A 25,991-nucleotide genomic window follows, 5' to 3' on the forward strand; every position below is an offset into this window, starting at 1 on the left:
TCAAGCTAACTGCCACAGCTCATAATGCTATTCCTTCTTTAGTTATTTCCTTCTACTAGACAAGTACATTATTTCATTTGCCTTTAAATCCTCTTTATACCTTTAAGCCTTCCATATAAAAGTTTATAATTCCTTCCACCATGAAGGTATATTATTTCACTTACCTCTAATCTATCTAATAATTTTAAGCCTATCACATAATACGAACATATAAAACTTTGTATTTTATTTTGAATTATTTCTCCTCCTTCTTCTAAACATAACTAAGATCATCTATAATATGTTCTATAAAATTTTGACTTGCTTATTCTAGGCTCTAGCCTTCTAGATACTGTTTTTATGAATCCTTCACCACTTTTTTTATCTTTGTCTCTAATTATAAGCTCTTCCATCATATGTGAGTGTGTGTGTGTGTGTGTGTGTGTGTGTGTGTGTGTGTGTTCCTAATTCAGCTCTAACTTCATACTTCAGCATCTTAAAAGTACAACCCTGGAAGTAACAGCATGAATTATTTAAGTTTAGTTTTAGTCTAATAAGCCACATCATAAAAGAGACCACAAATACTTCTGAAAATAATAATAAGCATTATTGTTACTGTTTCATTACACCAACATAACATCAAGAGTCCAATCATGAACTGATCAATTGGACTAGATTTTATAGGCTTCCTTATAATATTGCAATTATATGATATTTCTAAATAGTCACATAAAATTACCTAATTTAATCATCCCCAGTACAGTAAAAGAATAAATAAATTATTTTGTGATTCTCACCTCTGGCTTCCGTTCTTGTAGCTTACTATATTGTAAATTTGCATTACCTATCTCTTCCACAGACTGGGGCATAATTGTTAAGACTGCCATAGCTTCAGTAACGAATGTATTAATTTCATGTAAATGAGCTGAAATAGGTAACATTGAAATATAAGAAAAATTATTATTAACACCAAAAATATTTAATTACATAATTTCTAAATCAAGGAATGTTAGAAGTAATCACTATATGAAATACATTAAATCCTAAGTAGTCATTTGCTTTCATAAAGCAAAATTCAAAATGTAGAATAAGCAAAGAAATTTCTTCTCATGAAACTGTAATTGTTTTACAAGACACTTAAAATTTTTGAGAAGAAATTTAAAATGTACTCACTCTTAGTAAATTTTACTGAAAGTTGGTAACTTTTTCAGTCTTTTAAATAATATGCTAAAACACCACAGCTTAAAGGAAGAAAGAAACACTGATATTTTGGAAAATAGTACAGGCATATCTCATTTTATTGTGCTTCACTTTATTGTGCTTTGCAGATATTGCAGTTTCTACAAATTGAAGGTCTGTGGCAACTCTGCATGGAGCAAGTTTATCAGTGCCATTTTTCCAACAGCATTTGCTTGCTTCATGCCTCTATGTCACGTCTTCGTAATTCTCCCAATATTTCAAACTTTTCCATCATTAATTACATTTGTTATGGTGATCTGTGATCAGTGATCTTTGATGTTACTATTGTAATTGTTTTGGGGCACCATGAGCCACACCCACATAAGACAGTGAACTTAACTGACAAATGTTGTATATATTCTGACTGTTTCACCTCTCTATTCCGAGACACAAAAATATTGAAATTGGGCCAATTAATAAGGCTACAATGGCCCCTGAGTATTCAAGTGAAAGAAAGAGTGACACATCTCTCACTTTAAACCAAAAGCTAGAAATGATTAAGCTTAGTGAGGAAGGCACGTCTAACGATGAGATAGGCCAAAAACTAGGCCTCTTGCACCAAACAGTTAGCCAAGGAAAAGTTCTTAAGGGAAGTTAAATATGCTGTACTCCAGTGAACACAAATGATAAGAAAGCGAAACAGGATTACTGTTTATATGGAGAAAGTTTTAGTGATCTGGATAGAAGATCAAACCAGCTACAACAGCCCCTTAAGCCACAGCATAATCCAGAGCAAGGCCCCAACTCTCTTCAATTCTATAAAGACTGAGAGAGGTGAGGAAGCTGCAGAAGAAAAGTTTGACGCTAACAGAGGTTGGTTCATGAGATTTAAAGAAAGAAGCAATCTCCACAACATAAAAAGTACAAGATGAAGCAGCATGTGCTGATACACGAGCTGCAGCAAGTTATCCAGATGATCTAGCTAAGATAGTTAATGAAAGCTGCTCCACTAAACAACAGATTTTCAATGGAGATGAAGAAGCCTTCTATTAGAAGAAGATACCATCGAGGACTTTCACAGCTAGAGAGAAGTCAATGCCTGGATTCAAAGATTCAAAAGACAGGCTGACTCTCTTGTTAGAGGCTAATGCAGCTGGTAACTTTAAGTTGATGCCAATGCTCATTTACCATTCAAAAAATCATAGCACCCTTATTTTGAATCTATTCTTCCTGTGCTCCAGAAATGGAACAACAAAGCCTGATGACAGCATATCCGTTTACAATATGGTTTACTGAATATTTTAAGCTCACTGCTGAGAGCTACTGCTCAGAAAAAAAAGATTCCTTTCAAAATACAACTGCTCATTGACAATGCACCTGGTCACCCAAGTGCTCTGATGGAGATGTACAAGATTCATGTTGTTTTCATGCCTGCTAACACAACATCCATTCTGCCGCCCATGGATCAATAAGTAATTTCAACATTCAAGTCTTATTATTTAAGAAATACATTTCATAAGGCTATAGCTGCAACAGAGAGTGATTTCTCTGATGCATCTGGGCAAAATAAATTGAAAATCTTCTGGAAGGGATTCACCATTCCAGATGCCATTAAGAGCATTCGTGATTCATGGAAAGAGGTCAAAATATCAATGTTAACAGGAGTTTGGAAGAAGTTGATTCCAACCCTCAGGGATGACTTTGAGGGATTCAAGACTTCAGTGGAGGAAGTAACTAAAGATAAGATAAAAATAGCAAGAGAACTAGAATTAGAGGTGGAGCTTAAAGATGTGAATGAATTCCTGCAATCTCATGATAAAACTTTCACAAATGAGGAGTTGCTTCTTATGGATAAGCAAAGAAAGTGGTTACTTGTAATTTTGAGAATCTAGTCCTGGTGAAGATGCTGTGAAGATTGTTGAAATGACAACAAAGGATTTAGAATATTGAATAAACTTAGTTAATGAAGCAGCAGCAGGGTTTGAGGAGGCTGACTCCAATTCTGAAAGAAGTATTACTGTGGGTAAAATGCTATCAAACAGCATTGCATGCTACAGAGAAAGGAAGAGTCAATCGATGCAGCACACTTCAGTGTTGTCTTATTTTAAGAAACTGCCACGGCCACCCCACCCTTCAGCAACGACCACCCTGATTAGTCAGCAGCAATCAACGTCAAGGCAAGACCCTCCACCAGCAAAAAGATTATGACTCACTGAAGGCTCAGGTGATGGGTTAGCATTTTTTAGCAATAAAGCATTTTTTAACTAAGGTATGTAAATTGTTTATTCAGACATAATGCTTACTGCACACTTAACAGACTACAGTATATATAAACATAACTTTTATATGCACTGGGAGACCAAAAAATTCCCATGGCTCTCCTTATCACAATGTTCTTTATTGCGGTGGTCTGGAACTAAACCCACAATATCTCCAAGTTATGCCTGTAGTCATTTGAAGAGATAAGGATAAATACATTATACCAGAACTACCTCCTTTCTCAATAGCATATGCAACAAACTGATACTAGCTCACACTGCAAATAATAAAAAATGCCTTCAATTTTTAGACCTCTCAGGAGTTGAATATGGAGTTTCCTACTTTATTAAAATTACTTTAAGCACATTTTATTTCATATTACTTTCTAGATTATCTTTTATTTTAATCATCAATTAGATTCATATTGCATAACTATAAAAATGTAAAAGTGTCTTTACCCTGAATGGACTTCTTCAAAGAAAGAACAAGCACGTCAAATAACTTCTGGATGAGATCATCAATCACAGTCTTCACAGGGTTACAATTAATATTTAAACAATCTACCTTGACAGTACTGAAAAATGCCAAAGGACATATTTTGACATGAAAAAGACTAATTACAGGAAAAGAGTCTCATTATAATATGATTTTGTGTAATACATTTTACAATATCACCCAAACATATTATTGTGATCTTTAAGCACATTTAGATTTCATTTAGCAAAAATGCCTTACACATACTAATATGAAGTTTTTCATTAAACAATGACTTTGTTATAATCGTACAGTTTTTAATAATCCAATGTATCAGTTTAAAAAAAAAGCAGCACATTATGAATTACTAAAGTATCAACATGAATATATTTAAATTTTTACATGCTTTACTTGTCACAGTATGTAACGTACTTATTTAAAGATTTATAAAATAAATTATTATCCTGTAGTCAAAGTACAAGCAATAATGATAGGGAAAATAAAACAAACATAGAAAGTGAATATAGATTATGAAGACACTAAAGCAATAAAACATACCATTTTATACCTATCTAATTCACAAAAATGCAATGAATTGTTAATTCATATCTTCAATCATGTGGGCAAATAGAGAACTCTCAGAACTGTTGGTCAGAGTATAAAATAATACAACTTTTGCAAGGGCAATTTACCTATATCAAATAATTTTAAAATAGGTATATTCTTTTATCTTAGTAACTTCACTTTTAGAATTTATCCTAAGGAGATTTTCAGGGCAGACTCCAAGATTTACATACAGGTATCTTCTTCAAAGTATTAATTATAATAGTGAAAAATAGAAGTAAACTAACAGAATGGCTAAATAAATTATTATATATCTATACAATTTAAAATCATTATTTTTGAGGACCAGATAATGACATGGTGAAATACTAATGATTAGTGTTAAATAAAAATAGCAGGATACAGTATGATCCAAATTTTGTAAGCAGATGTACTAATATGTCCAAAACATCAAATATTAACAGCAACTGTCATTATGCCTTTTTATATTTTAAAAAATTTATAAAACAAATGTACTATTTTAATAATCAGAAAAAAGGCATATATTTTTAAGAACATTAATTCTTTGCATGGTACTCTGAATGCAAATTATAATGTTCTAAACAAACAGAAGTTGAACCAGGCTCATTCATCTGAGTAAACCTCATATTTATCTTAAATTATATCATGTAAAAAAAAAGTCTGGAAATTTTGGTCAAAAAAATTATTTAGAAAGACCCTTTTTAAAACATAGAACCAGGTGATATTCTTAGAAAGCAAGTTATAAGTGTTAAACACAGTTTCATTATAAAACTACAATTTTCTCTTAAAGTTTTATTTATTTATTCTCAATCACCCACTAACTGGAGAGGTATAAACTCCAGTTCTTAACCACCAAAACCTAAGAGTCAATTTGTCTTATACATGAAGTTATTTGATTTTTGAAATCCTGACACAAAATGTCTAAATTTCTAACATTTGATATATGAAAATAGATGATTTTGGTAAACCTAAAAAAATTATACCATATTTTACTAATGAATTAATACATAAAGTGATACGATTACAGCAGAGTTGTACACACTGAATCTTGTGGACAAGCCTAATGTTCACCTTTCAATTGAAAATATTTTTAATGTGCAATTGAGGCTTCATTCAGCCATAGATAGAATGGGATGGACATAGATGGCCTACCCCAAAAGTATATCCTCACTACAGTATCTGAAATACATCAACAGAATATGGCTTTTCTAATCCTACAGCATATTTCCCAAAAGTACCCATAAAATAATTATCTGTGTGTATATGTATGTGTGTATTAGCTTAAATGAATACATGTTAACTTACAAGCAAGAAACAGAAAAATGAAATATGGCATGTAGGACAGGCATTCTTTTTGTTTTGTTTAGCTTTGGCAGGGAAGTATAAATAGAAACCCCGTTTACAGAAAAGGACAAACAAATAGCAGTAGCAGCAGTAGAGGTCTTGGGCAGTCAGGTGACAGCATAAAGTCAAACAAAAATGGGCTCAAAGAGAGTATTCAACAGAGAAATCTCATGTTCAAACATTACAAAAACATTGTCTTTTCCTTACTTCAAAGTAACATTAATGGCACTATCATTATCCTAGTCATCCAAGTTCAAACCTTCAAGTCATTTGTCTCTTCTCTATTCCTCATCCCTCATCTTCCTTCAAAAGTAAGACCCCTTCATACCTCATAATATTTCCTCCTCCACATTTTGAATACCAACAACTTGATTCAATTAATTATTACTGGGCTTCTGGATGAAGACAGACGAACCTCTCTTCCTCCAGGATCTCTTGATTCCACCATACAACTCATTATTTCCAGATTAACATTCCTAATGTATAGCTTTGGTACTAACACCCTTCTGTTTAGAAACCTTCAACAACTGATCATTCTAACATGAATAACATCCAAATTCCCTGTTTTAGAATGTAAGACTCTCCCAAATCTATACTTTATCTACCCCTTTCCAGAAATATCTCCTCTAGTCCCTAAGAAAACATTAACTCTAATCAAATTCTCAATTAACCAACTTCTGTTGTCAGTACATAAATCCCTTTCCTGAGAGACTCTGCTTTAACCTCCAATTCTCATTACTACCCATCAAAATCCTAGTTCAAGTATTTCTATCTTAATGAAGCTTTCCCCGATTTTGCCACAAATGGATGGGATGTCATCATCCTGTAAATCTCTATAGCCTTTAGTCCAGTCTCTAATATGGAATATAGACTATTCTATCTAGTATTAATAACAATTAATAACAACTAGCATTTATTGAGAACTTAATCTATACCATTAATTTATATGCAAATTACTCATTTAATCTTCAAAACACTGAGATAAATAATATAGTTGTAATTACTTTAAAGCTGAGGAAATGGAGGTTCACAGGGTCGAAATGACTGTCAAACTCATGCAGCTAGTAAGAGCCATCTACCTCCAGAGCCCATTCTCTCAACGCCTGCGTGTACTTGACTTAATCATCAAACATACTTGTCTTACTGCACTACGAGAAAGCAAGCAACTTCATCTCAGGAACTCTGTCTTCATCTTTCTACTCCCACAGGACAAGGTTTTGCATATTGTAAATGAGCACCAAATAGTTATTGAAAGAAAGAACAAATGGATTAATAAAAGTGATATATACTTTATAGGTAATATACATACAATTAAACAAGGCCCTTCCTTCCCAGGGCTTATTGCATAGAATGGTTCCAGTGATATGAATTTCAGAGAGTGAGGGGGATATTCTGGGTTATGAAATGCCCCTCAGAACGTCTCCTCCACATTTAGGGCAATACCCAGATGCAGCACTATTTTGTGTGCCTCCCAGGGCATTTTGAAAGGGGGCAGAGCCATACAAAATTGGAGTCAAATGTCCTCCAGTATGCTCTCAGTAGTAGATTCTTACTATTCTTAGACTGTGCCCGTGCACATCAAATATTAGATCCTCACACCAGGTCTGGAGAGAAGCCTCTTCCCCCAATCTGTTCTATCCAACTAGGTCTCAGCCAGCCGAACCTCTAGAAGAGGTTTTCTTAGTCTCAGCAATTCTCTACTCAGATGATTCTCAAGTGTCATAGCTGAGCTCTAGAGGAGGTAAGACCGATGACTGGACTTCAGTACCACTAAGTGAAGAGTACCCATACTATCCCATGGCAAGAACTGCTATGATACATAAGTACTACTTTAACTTCTGTATTATACCTTGGAAGTCGTTCTACTTCTTTCCCTTTTATTTTCAGTGCTTTAAAATTTTTCTCCCAATCATGTACTGTAGAAAGATGCTTTTCCACTAGAGTTTCCATATCAACTTGCCCAATTACAATCCATTCCTGTATAAATGGAAAACATATTATTAAAAAAATAGAATAAGTTAACATTTAAAAGATTAGAGTCCAACTATTAAAAACAATAAAAAGGGGCAAATGTGAGGTTTCAAGTAAATTTCAGTTTAAGTATGTAAATGTAATCATTATCACATAGCCTAAAGAATGAACAGGAAAAGAAAACAATACATAAAAATATACTGATCATAAAACTTTTTTGAAGAGACTGCAAAAAACTTTTCTTTAGATTCTCTTCTCAAGTTTGATGTGTCAAAGACAGAATCACTTCTGCAAAGCCAAGAGCTACTATAGGCAACAAATCCGAAAGTATCCAGATTCAATTAATTCCAGAAAAATAAAATGCAGAAGAAGCACTGCAGCGGCAGTTAAGAAACTTGATGAATTCTCAGTCATATGCCTCAGGATCAATCAAATGAGCAATCAATGCAATAGGGGTTTATCTCTGGAGAGTTAATATGATGCACCTTAACAAAAGTAAGAAATTAAATCATCTCAATTTCATTAACGTTGAGGGCTTCCCTCCATGGATTGCTCTCAATCCAAAGAATAAAGAAAAGGATATATTTTCCTGAAAGGAATTAAAAATGACACAACAGAGTCACGTCAAATTCCAAGTTGATACAACATTCAAAAAAAGAAAAGAAACTAGTTTCTCAATCTTCAAATAGAGAGAAAAAAATTTAGGGTAACGTTTTTCTCATCTATAGCATTAATCTAGATTGTATAAGAATTCTAAACTTTGGCTCTCTGGTTTGCATATTTTTACTTTATGCCACACAAGATAATTTGTTGTTTTGTACATTTGATACTAATTTAATCAATCAGACGAATATTACAATAGAAGGACAGAAAATTACATGTTCCATACCTTATGTTGATGTAAAACAGCTGACAATCTCCTAAATAGATCTTCTGCTTTGCTGAAAATAGTCAGAAATCCACTTGCATTTCTATCAATCATAAGAGAAAAAACAGATTCATCTCCTGCGTCACCCACTCCCTTAAACTGATTAGGAATGCCGATGAATCTCTTCATTTCTCTATAATATTTAGCCCGAATTTCTTCAAAAGGAGGCTTGAATTGTAATCGTCCTTGTCTGAAAGCAAATAAATAACTTTAACATACAAATTACTGGAAAATTATAGACTGAAAATTAAATTGGGTTTTAAAAATCTTACTTGTATGTTAAGTCTATATTTATTTCTGGCAGATTCTCATTAAGTGCTTCTAAGCCCATCTGATACTGATGTTCCAGAGCTTTGTACAGTTGATGATTCCAGTGCTGTTTCCACGCATGCATGTCACTTGCTTGGAATCCCTAATATGTTATATTCACATTTTTTATTTAATAATTAGGTGGTAGAATGGGTTTTCATTTAATGCTTTCATATCACATTTGGTAAAATTATAAACAAAAAAACCCTCATCTTAAATATCTTACAACATGTAATTCCTTAATTGCTACTTGCATATATAAAGTCAAATATGAAAATCTCTAATCTTCGTGCTTATAAATAGTACACAAAAAGATCAGAAAAATTTTAAAAATCAAGTTAATAGTAAATGCATTTTACATATGGACTTTATGATCCTATTAAAACAACAACAACAACAGGAACAATAGTTTATTTTGTAAATTTCTTAGTCCTTTTTCAAAAATTCCCATCAAGTATAACTCTTCTATTCCCTTCACTCCCTAAATAATCCATTGCACATTTAAAAACATGATAAATTTAAAATACAAGAATGCACAGTATAGTTTACATACTTTTTTGCTTCCACATAACCATAAACATATCAATTCTAATACTTTCATTTTTATTTTTTTCTTAAAGTTCTAAGAGCTGAAAAATATATGTAAATGTTTAAGATACTTACCTCATATTCCACTAAGATCCCTTTACCACCTACTAGGTAGACTCTGTGCTAACTACTTTTGTACAGATCATCTCATATCAAAATGCATGTGGAACTGACATTTTACCCAAAAAGAAGAAAAAATTCTGAGACAGAGTTATTTCAATCATTAGGTTTCTGCCTAAACTTAACTTTGTCACAACAGACGTAACAATCACCTAAAAGAAAACTAACAAATGATAGATATTTAAGCACCGCATCAGAGAAACTATTTACAAAGTCTAAATTGAGGGATCTGGCATTCCGTAAGACAAACAGAAACATATTTTTAAACGTAAATGCATTGCTAATTTATGGGCTTTATATATAATTCAGTCAAATTCTAAATTTATGAGGAATTCATTAGTAAAGATTTACAGATAACCTTTATGAACTTTTCATCAGTTCATATATTCACATTCTGAAAAGGTCATATTTCAAAGTGTAGACACAAAGTAAAACACACTTTACCTGTGCTTCTACACTTGCTAAGCCAGTCCTTAATTCTTGTAATCCATCTTTCCACCGCTGTTGCTGCCGAAGCAAATCAATGTTCATAAGAACTACCACCTATTAAAAATTAGAACATAATAATTTCAGTAGAAAATCTTGACAGGCACCACCTTACCCAAGTGATAAAGGTTAACTCAACCTATAATAAGACATATCAATACCTAATCAATGTACTGAGAAAGGCAAAATATCACTTCTGTGGTATGCCTACCAAAACTGTATAATCTCAATCTAAAATGAGAAAGCATCATATAAAACCAAATCAAGAGACATTACAAAATAACTGACCAGTACTCATCAAAAGTATCAAGGTCATGAAAAACAAGTAAGACTGAGGAGTAGGAGACTACAGAGCCTCAACATTTAAATACAAGGTGGGATCCTGGATTGGACACTCAAAAAGAAAAAGGACATCAGTGGAAAAAGTTATAAAATTCAAAACAGTTCATTTCCTAGTTTTGATAAATGTACTATGGTTACATAAGTTGGTGACAATAGGGTAAACTGGGTGAAGGGCAAGTGTGAACTCTTTAAACTATTTTTGTAACTTTAAGTCTCAAATTATTTCCAAATAGGAAGTTATTTAAAATTATAACCTAATTACTTTTTAAATAATACTATTCATAGCTTATTAAATTTTATAAATAAAATATACCTTTTCACAAAATGTAATGTGCCATTTTCTCAGTCTTCTATTTTCAGTGGCAAGTCGTTCAGCAGCATTTTGGAGTTTTTGGATGTAGCCTTCTAATTCTTTAGGATTATCCCAAGTAACTTGTGACTTTCCCCCACTTCCTGCTTTTGAATTCTAAGGTTCAACAAATGACATTTAGTATTTAACACATTTCTTTTTTTGAAAAGATTCAATATTCTACATCATTAGTCCAATTATCACTAACATTGACCTGCAATAAAAGAGCACACAATAGTTTTTTCCATTTTATAAATGATAAGGCATTCTGCCCAGAATTGAGTAGCCCCATTCCTTCCAAGTTCTCCCTCTTACAACTAAAACACCCTGGACATAACACAACAAACAAGCATAGGAAGACTAAAAGATAGAAATAAGGAGGTGGACAGCCTAGAAACCTTGGGAATTGAGGAACAACACACCTGGGTTTCCTTAATGTCTCCCTCATATCGCGGACAGGATGCTGGAGAAGCCTCCAACCTGGAACCACCCCCAGAGACAGACAAAAAACCTCCAGAAGAAGCCTGTTCCCTTTATCCACAGGACCAGGAAAACAGTGGCCTAATGACAGAAAACCTTTTTAGCAATACCCACTCTACTCCAATTCAACACCAATAGAAACCCACCCCCTTCTTCAGTTTCATTGGGATCAGGAAGTGAGCTGATCTTCCATCCCCTGCTTATGTCAGTGGGGCTTAACAGAGAGCTGAGCCTCTACCCCCATTATGCAGCAACAGAGCAGTGTGAATCAGCCCTCCACATGCTCCCAATCATGTCAATAGAGCTTAGAAGGGAGCTAGGCTTACACTCTACTTGGAGGCAACTAGACACTGCCAACTGGAGTCCCACTTTCGTGGGAAGGTGTCAGTAGGGGAAAAGGGGTCACTAAACTTCAACTCCACTCATCTGAAAAGGAAGCAGTGCAAGTCAGTGTTCCATTTTTGTCAGGATGGTATCTGCAGAGCCCAGCAGAAATTTTAACATATACACTCACCCTGTCCTCAAGCTGTACCTCACTGTTTCAGAGAGAAACAATGCATCACTTAGAAAGGAATGCAAATTTGAATGGCAGTGGATTTCTCAGCTGAAACCATGAGGGCCAGGAGGAAGTGGAACAACATTTTAAAGTGCTAAAAGAAAACAACTGTCGGGCTTCCCTGGTGGCACAGTGGTTAAGAATCCGCCTGCCAATGCAGGGGACCCGTGTTCGAGCCCTGGGCCGGGAAGATCCCACATGCCACGGAGCAACTAAGCCCATGCACCACAACTACTGACCCTGCGCTCTAGAGCCCACGAGCCACAACTACTGAAGCCCGTGAGCCTAGAGCCCATGCTCCACAACAAGAGAAGCCACCACAATGAGAAGCTCACGCACTGCAACAAAGAGCAGCCCCCACTCGCCGCAACTAGAAGAAAGCCCATGTGCAGCAAGGAAAACCCAATGCAGCCAAAAACAAATAAATAAAATAAAATAAATAAAACATTAAAAAAATAAAATAAAGCAACTTAGAAACAATTTCTCTAAAAAAAAAAAAAGAATAGAAAACAACTGTCAACCATGAATTATATATCTGGTGAAAATATCCTTCAGGAATGAGGGAAACTAAAAACACTCTCAAACAAAAACTAAGAGAATTTGTCACTAGCAAACCTACTCTTAAAAGTATGGCTAAAGGAAGTTTTCTCAATAAGAAGGAAATGATTTTTTTAAAAAAGCATGGAACTTTAGAAAGGAAAAAAGAACATTGGGATGTGGAAAATGTAAATAAAAAATAAACTATCCTTCTCATGAGTTTCTTAAAGCATATTTGATGATTGAAGCAAACCCCATCTGATGCAGTGTTTTATGTATGTAAAGGATACTAAATAGTTAAGACAAATATATAAAAGTGAAGAGGGGAAAGAGACCTAACTACAAGTAAGGTTTCTATACTTCACTTGAACCGGTAAATATTAAGGCATAGCAAGTCTCTGGCATATAGTGACCCTCAATAAACAGCTGATGAATGAATGAAACTAAGCAATTATAATAAATTCAATAGAATACTCTGTGAATCAGTTCAAAAAGTATTTACTGAATAATTACTACACACTACTTACTGTTGTGTTACTAGAGTATAAAAATAAATATATTAGAGTTCCTGCTCTCCAATATAGAGAGTGGCCAGGGGAGTATTAAGAACTTTAGTGTTCCTTCTCCTCCTATCTTAGTTTTTGTCCCCTACTATGTCTCATTTAACATATGCTAAATATAATTATTTACTTCTCGCAACCCAATTTCTCAAAATAAGTTTCCTCTTTAGAAATATCAACAGATGTAATTTTGAATACATTTATTAGAGAAGAAAGGGCTCTGAACACTCTGATTTAAAACATTATCTATTAGGTGAAAAAGTTTAAAAATAGTAAAGTATTATCCCATTTTCAAAAAGTACACTTGTAAATATGCACAGAAAAAAAAGTTTAAAAGGATATATACACTTAAGAATGGCCAACTCTTGGTAGTACAATCATAAAACATTTGTTCTTTTTGTTTACCTATATTTTTGAAACTTTCCATCATAAACTCATATTGAGCTTTGGCAATAAGAAAAAATTTTTAATAACATCTATAATATGAATTATATAATGTCTAGTAAATTTTAAGCCTGAGAACTAGTGTGCATTAAAAAGTTAACTTAGCAGGTCTGACTGCTATCCCTTAAAAGGTCTGCTTAAAAGATTGGCCCTTAGCTGGCATCTGAGAACTTGGATTTTGGAAGAGTTCCCACCACTCTAATTTTTAAGAGTGGCTCATTGTACCTAAACAATATGGTTTATGCTGAACACTTGATTGTCTTCTGGGAATCTGGAATTTTGGTACATATTAAGGCAGAAGATACCTACATGACCAGTCCCCAATAAAAGCCTGGGCAATGAGTTGCTAATGATCTTTCCCAGTAAAGCAATATTTCACATGTGTTACTTCTTGCTGGAGAAATTAAGCATGCCCTGGGTGATTCTGCTGGGAAAGGACTCTTGAAAGCTTGCACCTGGTTTACCCAGGACTTCACCCCACGTACCTTTCCCTTTGCTGATTTTGCTTTGCATCCTCTCACTGTAATAAATCATAAGTAAATCATCCGTGAGTACAACTACACCCTGAGGCCTATACGTCCTCCTAGTAAATCACAGAACCTGGGGGTGGTCTTGAGAACCATGACACAACTAGCTATCCACTTTAAATGAAAGAAGAATTAATGGGTATATCCCTCTTCTACTTATCTTTTAAAATATTTCATGTCTGTGAAGACTAAAAATGTTTATTTCAAAAAGTGAGCAGTCACATACTAACAGTTTAAAAACTACTGTGGGTTTTCCTAATTTCATATGTGTGGATATTTAAATAAGCATAGATAAAGAGCAAATAAAACTTAAATTATAAAATCAGGAGATGATGGAAAAGCACTAAAGAGTCTTGTATATAAGGACCTCGCACTTCAGTGAATAAGTAAATATAATAGCATACAAGTCTGTATACAGTAAGTCCCCTACATACGAACGAGTTCCATTCCGAGAGCACGTTCGTAAGTCCAATTTGTTTGCAAATCCAACAAAGTTAGCCTAGGTACCCAACTAACACAATTGGCTATATTGTACTGTACTGTAATAGGTTTTTAATACTTTTCACACAAATAAACATAAAAAACAAACAGACACAAAAAATTTAAAAAACATTTTTAATCTTAGCAGTACAGTACCTTGACAAGTACAGTAGTACAGTACAACAGCTGGCAGAAAGGGGCTGGCATCGAGGGAACAGGCAAGAAGAGTTACTGACTGGAGGAGGGAGAAGGGGTGGAAGATGGTACAGCTGAAGGATCATCAGCAACAGGAGCCGGAAGGCAAGCTGCAGTTTCACTCATGCCTGATGTTGATGGAACACACGTTCACATCTTTGAAAGTTCGCAACTTGAAGGTTCATATGTAGGGGACTTACTGTACTATATATATATAAATATATATATATAAATTCAATTGATCAAAATCAGCACCAAAATGTGTGAAACATTATAACTGTTTAAATCTACAGTTGTAAAAAATGTTACTTGTTAAGACTGAAGGAAGTCACTGGGGAGCAAAATAAAGCCTTAGATCAATGGCTGTGTTAAGCTGAAGGGTATACGAAAAAACTAAGAAATAAGAAACACTTCACATGTAAAATCTAATTATAATAGCATAAAAAGTCCATTTACCTTAATTATCTGTTCAAACGCTAAGGCAGATTGTAACATCATTGGTCTCTGACTTTGAATCATCTGTTGATCGATAGAATTGTAAAAATGTGCCACCTACAAAGTAAAATTCCAATTAGGAATAATTAATAATAAATAGCAACTTAATTTTAAATTTTTCATTTTTAATTATTTGAATGGAAATATTAACTCTTCTCAATTATAAAATTTAGCAAAAAATTAGTTTTTCATCTCCAATAGAGCACTTACGCATGTATTAACATACAAAAGCAACAAGTGTTAAGTATGTGCTGAGTTCCTATAATCTGCCAAGTCATGCTCTGGTGGGTGATTAAACAAAGACTATAAAACCTAGTCCCTGGAATCAAGAAGTTCACAGTCTCATAGGGAACACAGAGGAAACCAGTAAAGCATGTTAAAGTGCTAAAAAACTGAACTTATTCTTGCAACTCTAAGAACCTGTTCCTTCGTCAGTACATAACACAATGATTTATTCATTTCTCAGACCAAAAAAAATCTTTGAGTTGTCCTTAACTCTTCTCTCACATCCCACACCCGTAGAAGTCTATTGACTATACCTTCAAAACATATATTGAATTCAACCACTTCACCCACCTCCATCAATCCCACCCCAATTCAAGCACCCTCATCTCCTGGCAAGACCAGTGCAACAGTATCTGAACTGGTCTGTTTCCAACTGTGGCCCTATGGTCTATTCAAAAAGTAGCCAGAACAGTCCTTTCTTAAACATAAATAATATCATACCTCTAGCCTATTCAAAACTTTCAAATGACTCCCCAAAATATTTGAGAATAAAATGTAAAATCCTAAAATTCTTACCTGAAACCTTCCAATGGTTTCCCAACACACTTAAGAATGAAATCCAAATCTAAAATCCTTACCTTGGCACATTATACATAAACTGGTCTTTAGCCCCGCACAAACCCCTCCCTAATTGCACTGCAGTGAAATTGGCCTCCTTGCTGTTTCCCTAACTCTAGAGTCTTCCCTAAGAAACTCTGAAAGTCATTCATTCCCTCTGCCTGCAACAGTCTTCCTCCAGATAGCTGCATGGCTCTTTCGCTCATTTTGCCATGTCTCTTCTCAAATATTACATTTTCATTAAGGCCTCCCCTGGCCATTCTGTATAAAATAGCAGCCTTTATCACAGTCCTATTACTGTTTTCCTTTTCTTCAAATATGTGCTTATCACTACCTAACACTGTATTATTCATGCATTTGCTATCTATGTCCCGTAATAGTGTCACTTAGTAAATGTTTGTTGAATTAATCAATGAATCAAAAAATAGAGATACCTACAAGGTACCATGGTGGACAAAAGAGGACCCTGCCAACTCTGTCAGGGAAAAAGGACAGGCTCAGGGAAGAAGATCAAGCGGACACCGTGGAGTGAGTTTAATTAAGGACTTTAAGAAGACTGTCTTAATTTTTGTATCCCTAGCATGTCAAAAATTCTTGGCACAGAGTAGGTGCTTAAAAAATGTTTCTTAACTAATTTTATAGCAAGTCACTTCTTTCCACTAGTATGCATAAAAATACACTTTATTTCATGGGGAATAACCACTCTACTTGTTCTGTAACATAATAGCAGTCCCAGAAAAAGCCCAATCAGGAAAACTAGAAGCAAAATAATACATAAAATTACAGCAATCTGGCCATACTGTTTTCTATCCAACATCCTACTTCATACCCCCCACTCTAGCTAAATGTGTGCTCATAAGTAAAGGTATACACAATAGATTCTCCCAGTTGTTCTTTCAGGGGTATATACAAATACTACATGACCGTTTAAACATCTTTTGAGCTTTTATTTTGTTAGACTAAATACTTAGGATAGAGAAGTCAGCAAGCCTCTCTGCTTTGGAATATATAGTCCCTCTATCTGAAATGATCACTCACACTACCTTGTGCTCTTGAGAAAACATATGTATACTCTTTCAAACTCACATTAAACATCATTCCTCTGTAAAGATTTATCTGATACTATCTCTACCCTACCCAGGAAAATAATTGAAAATTCCCACCTCTATGCTTTCACAGGACTTTCTGAACATCTACCTATAATATAGTATTCATTAAACACTGTATCTACTTGTTCACTATCTGTCATCACTATATGAATTATAATGGAATAAATATGGGCTTTGGAGTCAGGGAGACTTGGTATTAAATCCTAACTTCATAACTTACTAGCTGTGTAGTACTGGGAAAACTAGTTACAAATCTGATCCCCAATTAGATCAGTGAAAAATGGGGGTGGGGGTAATTGAAATAACATAAATACAGTATCTACCAGAAGCCCTGATATTTAATGAGAACTCAATGTTTAGTTTGCTTTCTCCCATTAGACCAGTGGTTCTCAACCATGGCTGATTTGCACCCAAGGGGACATTTGGCAATGTCTGGAGATATTTTTGATTGTCAGGACTAGGTAGGTGCTACTGGCCAGGGATGCTGCTAAACATCCTACAATGCACAGGACATCCCCCACAAAAAAGAAGTGGTCCAAAAGTACCACGGCTGAGAAACCCTGTACCAGAGTGTGACAGTAATATATTCATTTTTATATCCTCACTACACTGTGCCTGGCAGTACAAGTGCTCAAAGAATCTTTGTTGGATGAAAGAGTGAGAAACCAAATACACACAAGATACTGTTCCTGCCCTCTAAGATCTATTAATCAAATGAGAGAAAAAATATAAAACTCCAATACTACATAAAAGTGTTCTAAGAGTGATTTGCACACTGCACACAAAATAAGGAACAATCAATTAAAAGAAGACACAACAATTAAAGTGTCTTTTGAGTTGGGAATTAAAGGGTAACTTGGAGTTCGTCAATCAGAGGGAACAGGTATCAGTGCATAATGACAAGTTCAGAGAAGAGCCAAGTTTCATATTACTAAAGCACAGGGTGCAACATGAGAGGGAAGAGTATAGGGAGTGAAGGCCACAATCAGTAAGGTCAGCTAGGGTATGATTAAGAAGGGTCTTGTATACATGCTAAGGAGAGAGACAATGAGGTAATAATAGTTGGTTTTAAACAGGTAAATGATTTGATGGCAGTGTGCTTCAGGTAGACCAAGGAAATGACCAAAAACAAAGACCAGTCCATCAGCTCGGTAATTTTCTAAGAATCTGCCCCTAGAAGGCAGACAGAGGACCCTTAATTAGAAAGCCCTTTAAGATCCATGCTAGTAACATAAAAGAAGAAAAAAAGAGAAAATAATATTCTATTTTTCTAAATGCTTTTAGAATGAAAAGCAGTAACAGTAATACTTCAAATTAATAAAAGTCCCATATAGGGGATTACAAAGCAAATTTTGTAATGCAGTCATTTAGCAAACCGTAACTTCACAAGACTTAATGGTGCTATTCTATTAGCCTAACAAAATCAAAAGCAGAAAGCAAAGCCCTTAAAATACTCTAATGTAATGAACTCAGAATAGCCATGTTTTCAAAAATGTCATTTCTTACTTGTTTCAGAATAATTGCTTGCTTGCAGAATTTCTGTGCAATGTTTGCAACTTGCTGTATTTTGGCAGGAATAACAAAGCCAAGTGCAGAAAGCTGACGAACTTCTCTCAGAAGAATCACCAACCGATCTGAATAATGCACTTTTAATGATCCATCATTAGGATCCAACTCCATAATTTGACTATTAGCCTCAATACTACAATACAAAATAAATAACTTTTTAAATTTCATGTTCTCACTCTTTTGACTGATGAAAAACATAATTTTATACTTACAGAAAAGTTGTAAAAACTATTAACTCAAAGTAAAAATAAGATTTTAATTATAGTTTTCAAGTTATATCTTTTTCACACAGTATTTCACAATTCAGATCTTGATAACAAACTACAATATCCAAAATATACCATCATATCAATATTTCAACCAAGCAGCTTTTGAAGTCAGAAAAATCAATATCTTAACCTTCAGCTAAGACTCAAAATAGACATCAAATCCATCATAAAGAGAAAAGGTTTTTATTCATTTTCTAAAAAGGTATCTTAGATTTTTAGTCAGCCTCCTTGGTTCTTTAAGACTCTCATTAAAGGATCAATAATAAATAACATCAAAATACTAGGAGTAGAGATATTCAAACGTTTCATTCTTCTACTCTTCGTTTCACTATGTAAAGACTGTCTTTTCTTTGTGTTTCTTCTAAAAGCCACAATAGCAAATTTTACATTGGGGCACTCAAGTCTCCACGGACTGTGAAAATGCTGAGGGAAATTAAAAGCATTATGTTTTCATGACCCTTCTTTCAGGATCATGTTTATATAATGCTTTCTTTCAAATCACTTTCACAATTAGGAGAACTTGCAGGTCTTAGAAAGTAAGTTACTGAAAAGCAAAGAACAAATCTATTCAGCCTACTTAATAACGCATAAAACAAAGCATAATAAAAAGCAGATACTTTAAAATGTCTTAAAATAATAATTTAGCCCAAACTGTCCTATAAGAACATAAAGCCTATCAGAAAATTGTAACAGTGACACTTTTTGCCTTTATTTGAAACCAATATTCAAAATTAGTTTCTACATACCAGCATATCCTGAAATATGTTCCAAAACACTCTTGATTCTATGTGACAATGATGGGTTTTACCCAAAAAAAAGTGAGAGTCAGAAGTTTCATCACCAAATGAGAAAAAAATAGGTTGAATAAAGTTAAACAGGCTTTTTTACTGCAGATCTCAGTCCTTTTGGTACTCTGTCTTACACAGTGGATCTCCACCAGAGCCATAGTGATAAACGTGCAAATTCTCCAAAATTAATTGACTAAAGAACTCTTTACTTTTTTTTGGGGGGGGGGATCATCTCTAATATTTTAGGCTCAGGGTAGAAAGGGAAAGAGTTAAATGACATAAAGTTATAATCATTATGCCTTATCACCTTTGGTTCTTTCATTCTTCTTCCAAAACCAAAATGCAAGTTAAAAGAAAACAAATTATTCATTCAGTTTAGGAAGCTACCACTTTGGGCCTGATTATTCATTGCAGCAGTATAGGGAAAACAAACAGAATTTCATATTATGGCCAAAGTTACTTTTAAAAAGTAACAAGTTTCTAAAAACTAAAATATGGTAAGTTTCTAAAACTACAGACAATAATATAATGGGGAAAGTCGACCTGAACAAATAAACAATGGTTTTTCTAGGCCATCCATTTTAAATACCCATTGGAATAATTAGGTTAACCTATTAAATTACATTCAATATAGCTTAATAAATATTTACCAAATCCTTATTATGTTGGACAACATGAAGAAATATTCTTCATCTCAAGGAGCTTAAAAATAACAAAATTTTAGTTTACAATATGTATGTGGGGTATATAATATTAACGTAAAAAGGTAGGAAAACATACGTATACCAGTAACAAAAAACCATGGGAGCATGAAAACCTAATTCCAAAATAAGAATCTGCAGTTCTGGGGAATAGATATGAGAAGCAAAAGGAAGGCAGTCAAAGTTTCCAACCTTAATGACTTAAAAGTTGATCATCAAAACCTAAACAAACAAAAAAAATTCTAAAAGCAGCAGCAAGTTTGGAGAAAGGAGAGAGGAGTAGAGATGATTAATTACATCTTGTCATTTGGATTAATAACACAAGAAAAAAGATTCTTGTGTAGATTTCACTGTTTAGTATACTTATACTTACCACAAACCAGATTTGGAATCAGACAAGCCAGATTGAATATCCCTGGACCAATCATCAAATTGTTCTTGTTCATATAGTTTAAACTGGTCTAAGAGATCTTCAGCACTTCGATGGAAAGATCGAAATCCTGACAAGTCAGATAAAAGAGCCTCTGCAATCTTGATAGTATCATCCACCTTAAAAAGCAAAATTACAAGAATATTTATTATTTAAATTCTAACAAAATTAGCATAAAATCAGCTCTCTTCTCTGTTCGGTGATTCAGAAATTATTTTCCCATTCATCTGTAAACAGTAAAATAGAAGATTTGCCAGTGAATATAAGAATATCAACCTCTACTTTGCTTCTGAATTATACCACCTCAGAATAGCAAAACACAGAAGATAACACATACAAGGCATAATTTGAAGGGTACAATAAGGGAAATTCAGGTGAAACTCCAAGAATTCAGCAATACTCCTAAATATGTTATGCAATAATTTGAGCCCTTTATTAAATGCTGTGGTTAAGAGCTCAAACAATAATTAGGCCAATTTGGATGCCAATTGAAGAGAAATGCCTTTCCTCCACAAGTATACAAAGAACATTGTCGCAACTTGGAAAGCTGACTAACAAAGTTAGGCAGAATATTACAGAAAAAACATCAAAATATAAACTTGAATAAATAGAACTCTCAAATATGCTAGCCTTTATAACACTCTATATTTGCTTGCTCTTAATCATACATTAAAACCAATTAATATTTATTACATGAGTCGAATGCAAGGTATTGTACCACATACTAATTAGTAAGCACATAAGATTCTTAGATCAACTTTGATAATATTAAAATAATAGTCTTTTAATTCTATAAATTGCTGCCACTACCTTAGGCAATACCATAATTACCTTTCACCATTCCTTTAACTTCCTTTCAACGTAGGATGATTTATTTACATAAACATACTTGCAGATAGACTTTGTACGTACCAAAATTCTACAAAGATACACTTCAAAGAATTTAAAAATCCTTTGAAAATTATATATTTTTCATATTTTTCACTTTTTCAGAGTTCTACATTTCCACATGAAAATTAGATGAAAATGCCAAGGAAAACAGAGAATGTTTTCTTAATGTTTTCACTACAGTTCTAGAGTGCCTTCTACATTAATTTAGCACATTTTACAATTAGTATTCTTCAACGTTTATTAAAACTAATACCTTCAGTTCCAACTGACGAACCCATACTATATTATTGACAACTTCTGAAAGGTTTTTGCCAGAAAGTGGTCCAGATGCGTCACCAGGAATTCCACGGCATCGGTTTTCAAAATCTAATCGAAAGTCTATAAAATTTAAATCAAATAAATGATTACACACATTCAGCAAAGATTTCCTAAATGCCTTCCATGTACCAAACACTATGCCAAATATTGTGAATAGAAAAATAGTAACAGTTGGTCCTTTACTCTCAGGGACCTCACCACACATCAAGTGAGAGAAAGAAAATAACCAGTTAATTCAAGAAATCTGTCATTTATTACAGAAATAGTAAATTAATCTTCAACATACAGATGTCATAAAATATAATATCTTAATCCTAAGCGGTATACAACAAAGGAAAAAGTAATCTACAAAAATACTTTTTCAAGCAAACACTAAAATCTCTGATAAACTTTTACCTTTAACTGAGTCCATAAGTCTTGCCAATAAAGTTTCTCTTTCTAGCATCAATTCTTTGCTTATGGTTGGACGCTTCACCAACTCTTTATGTTTCAGAAATGCTTGAAGAAGCTAATATGAAACAAATAAGTATATGTTCATCCCAAGTGAATCAACTAGGTAAAAACATGAGTATCTCCTCAAACAGCTTAAGGGAAATATTAAACGTTAAATATTTCAATATTTTACCTGCTGTGGACTATCCTGAATTTCTGAAATATAATTTTTTAATTTTCCTGCTATTTTTTGTTCCACAGGTGCAATAATTTTTTCATATTGAGACACTGCAGCTTTCCATAAAGGCTAAACAAATTAACAATATTGTTAGACTTTAATATTTTTTAAATCGGCCTTTAAAAAGAACAACACAAACAGGAAATTACATAGACAAACACATATATATTCAACCTCAGTATATGGATTATACTGCACAGGATTCAGTCCAGTAAAAGGTTCAAATACTCGAGCCAGGCATATGATTTTCTCATCACTGGCAGGTGAAAAATAGAGAAGTTTCTCATGAATTGTTCTAAGAGCCAAGACCTAAAACATAAAATATTAAAACAACAAATTTATTTAAATCAATACATCAGCACAAATAGTCTAAAATCTAAAGATATTGGGCAAGAATTTCTTTAACCTAGGTTCTCTGAAATGAACAATAAATCTGAACTGTAATCTTGGTAATTATTACTCATCAATAATCAAAGTGATACTCAAAGACATACTGTATCATCACACTACTATCAATCAGTGTGCTCAAATCTAGTTAACATATATAAAATCTAAATATTTTTAAACTATGTTTAAAGCTCATTTAGGTAAAGTTTTAGAGTCTCTCCTCCTTTCTATAGTAAAAACTTCTGATTTCCATTATTCTGCCTTAAATTGCACTTCTAATAATGAAACAATATGTTAACAACTCCATTATGTATAATCTATGAACAGCTGGAAAACAATTTATTTCATTTTGTATTTAAAATTTCTACCAACCACCAAAAGGTAATCAAAAAGGCTAAGTAAAAATGCTATAATCTTCCATTTGAATTGAAAATATCAGAACAAACTCATGATTTATTTTTCTCTTGATAAAAACAAAAGTACCAATTTAACAATCCTGTCTACTGAGACAGCCTAAAAGCACTGATAATTAAATAACATTTACCACTTCCTCAACCAGATTGTTGTTGCTAAATACCATTTTCCACTAATAAGAACCAGGATCTTTGGAGAAATGCCTAATTCCAGGTATGAAACAGAAAATGTAGATGGGCCAGTACATTTTGAGGGGCCAGAATGTAAGGAAGTTATCAAAGAAATACTGGATTCATGTCAAAAATGACACAGAGCCAATGTAAAGGGGTACTCACTGTCCAAAGATGGGACAATTTGAATATAGTAATAATAACTACGATAAAAAAATAAATAACTACGATAAAAACTACAATGGGTTGAAACTCATAAAATATAAAAAATCATAGGTTCATAATGATACTATTAAAAAAACATTTCATTGATTGCCTATGGAACATACTTACATACAGCTTATTGTTCATTGTACTAAAAATGATAAATAAAAACTAATTGTCTATACTACCATTCCTATACAAACTATATTTCAGGGTCACTAAAAAACTGATGAAGACATGTTCTTCCAACATCACTAATAAATGCACAAAGAACAACAGAATTAGAAAACCGTCATTTTCCAACTCCTCACGATAAATCATTCAGAAAAAGCTGATGAAGAGCGTTATAACAGATGGATCAGGCTAATCATACATGAACCCACAGATCAAACTTAACTCATGAAAGTGGGAAAACCAGACATTACCTGCCTCCTCTAATGTATAAGAACTATATAGTACTGTCTACAAAGCAACCTGGTTCAAGTAAACCAACATTTAGTAACTAAAAAAATTTCTGAGACAATCAGGAAACTTGAATATTGATTAGATACATAATGATATTAAGAAATTATTGTCATTTTGTTGGGGGTGATATTGGTATTATGATTACGTTTTAAGGGTAAAAGTATACGATTTCTTGGATTGGCTTTAAAAATACTCCAGCAAAAAAACAGAAAGCAGGGGAGACAAAGATGGAACAGGAACTGAACATTGTCAGTGGCTGCTGAAACTGAGTGATGGATACGCTGACATCCACTGTACTATGTTACTTTTGTGTATGTTTGAAATTTCTCATAATGAAAAGGTTTAAAAACACAACAACAGGAATTCCCTGTTGGTCCAGTGGTTAGGACTCAGCGCTTTCACTGCCTGGGCCTAGGTTCAGTCCCTGGTCTGGGAACTAAGATACCCCAAACTGCACAGCATGGCCAAAAAAAAAAAAAAATTACAAGAACAATAGTTCCCTTAAGTCCAAAGGGAAAAAGTCACTTTGCAATCTTCACATATTCTCATTTTGCCTGCCCCTTCAAGCTAAACATCTAAGTTCTATACTGAAACTCATAACTTATATAAATTAAGCAGCTGTTTCAAATATTTCCACTGAGTACTCCCTGAAAAGCTGTCTCCGCTTGTAAAAATTTCAATAGCCAAGAGAAAGTCTGAGAGCTTCCATACATAGACAACTGGGCTGACTGTCTTTTTACAACAAAGAACAAAATAAAAGTTCACAACTTACAAACTGAATAGCCACAAACCAAAAAAAAGAAAGGAAGCGGAAACCAGCACTTAGTACCCACTGGGCACCTGGTACTGTACCACACAACTTCATAAGTCATCTCATATGAACTTTACCTCTTATTCTCTCCCAAAAGTTTAAACAAGTTCTATCAGATGTGTAGTTCTTATTAATTATAAAACGCATTCTCAAACAAGTGAGGACCTACTTCACACTTAAAAACAAAGATCCAAATAATCAAATATACCTCTTCAAGGCGCTTGCCAAGTTTGTCAAGTGTTTCAGGAAAATATTTTTCATTTTTCCACAGATGAGGTACATAGCGCTGCCACACCTGACCTGTTAGATGACTACAGGCAATCACCCACTGTTCACAAATTGAAATCCCAGCTTTCATATTTTCCTTCACAAGATAATAAGGATCTTCCCATAGGTTCAAAGTTCCCAACTTTTTCTGAACAAATCTTCCAAAGGAGCCACCTAATAACATGCAAAACAAACTTTTTAATGAACATATCTTTTTACCAAATAATTATGAAATATATGCTTTTTACAAAATTAAAATAATACACAAATTAGCAAACCAAGGATCTATGAAATACCACATCCACACCTTTAGACAGGCACTGTTAATAACAAATATTTTTTAAAAACACACATGCACACACATATTTGTATTTCTGCATCTTTCAATATATCACGCATATCTTTGAAGTATAGAAATATATACACATTTTTTAAAGGCTGCAGAGCCCACAGTATGGATATAGCATTAAATAACCAATTCTCAATTGCTATTTGTTT

At 33.7% G+C, this 25,991-nt stretch overlaps 1 protein-coding gene across 1 annotated transcript in view; it reads right to left on the bottom strand.

Moving 5' to 3' along the window:
- Positions 1 to 25,991, bottom strand: part of DYNC2H1 (dynein cytoplasmic 2 heavy chain 1) — a 367,421-nt gene that overhangs the window by 327,214 nt on the left and 14,216 nt on the right. Inside the window, exons 6-20 of the mRNA XM_061204011.1 lie at positions 25,435 to 25,667; positions 22,950 to 23,084; positions 22,731 to 22,844; positions 22,502 to 22,613; positions 22,041 to 22,165; positions 20,840 to 21,015; positions 18,646 to 18,841; positions 15,149 to 15,244; positions 10,878 to 11,030; positions 10,181 to 10,279; positions 8,992 to 9,131; positions 8,681 to 8,909; positions 7,670 to 7,797; positions 3,876 to 3,991; positions 777 to 904 (exon numbers count right to left, since the gene is read on the bottom strand). Of these exons, the coding sequence (XP_061059994.1) occupies positions 777 to 904; positions 3,876 to 3,991; positions 7,670 to 7,797; positions 8,681 to 8,909; positions 8,992 to 9,131; positions 10,181 to 10,279; positions 10,878 to 11,030; positions 15,149 to 15,244; positions 18,646 to 18,841; positions 20,840 to 21,015; positions 22,041 to 22,165; positions 22,502 to 22,613; positions 22,731 to 22,844; positions 22,950 to 23,084; positions 25,435 to 25,667 (2,180 nt within the window). The remainder of the gene's footprint in view (positions 1 to 776; positions 905 to 3,875; positions 3,992 to 7,669; positions 7,798 to 8,680; positions 8,910 to 8,991; positions 9,132 to 10,180; positions 10,280 to 10,877; positions 11,031 to 15,148; positions 15,245 to 18,645; positions 18,842 to 20,839; positions 21,016 to 22,040; positions 22,166 to 22,501; positions 22,614 to 22,730; positions 22,845 to 22,949; positions 23,085 to 25,434; positions 25,668 to 25,991) is intronic.

This window comes from Eubalaena glacialis, chromosome 10 (assembly GCF_028564815.1).
Source record: "Eubalaena glacialis isolate mEubGla1 chromosome 10, mEubGla1.1.hap2.+ XY, whole genome shotgun sequence".
NCBI classification, from domain to species: domain Eukaryota; kingdom Metazoa; phylum Chordata; class Mammalia; order Artiodactyla; family Balaenidae; genus Eubalaena; species Eubalaena glacialis.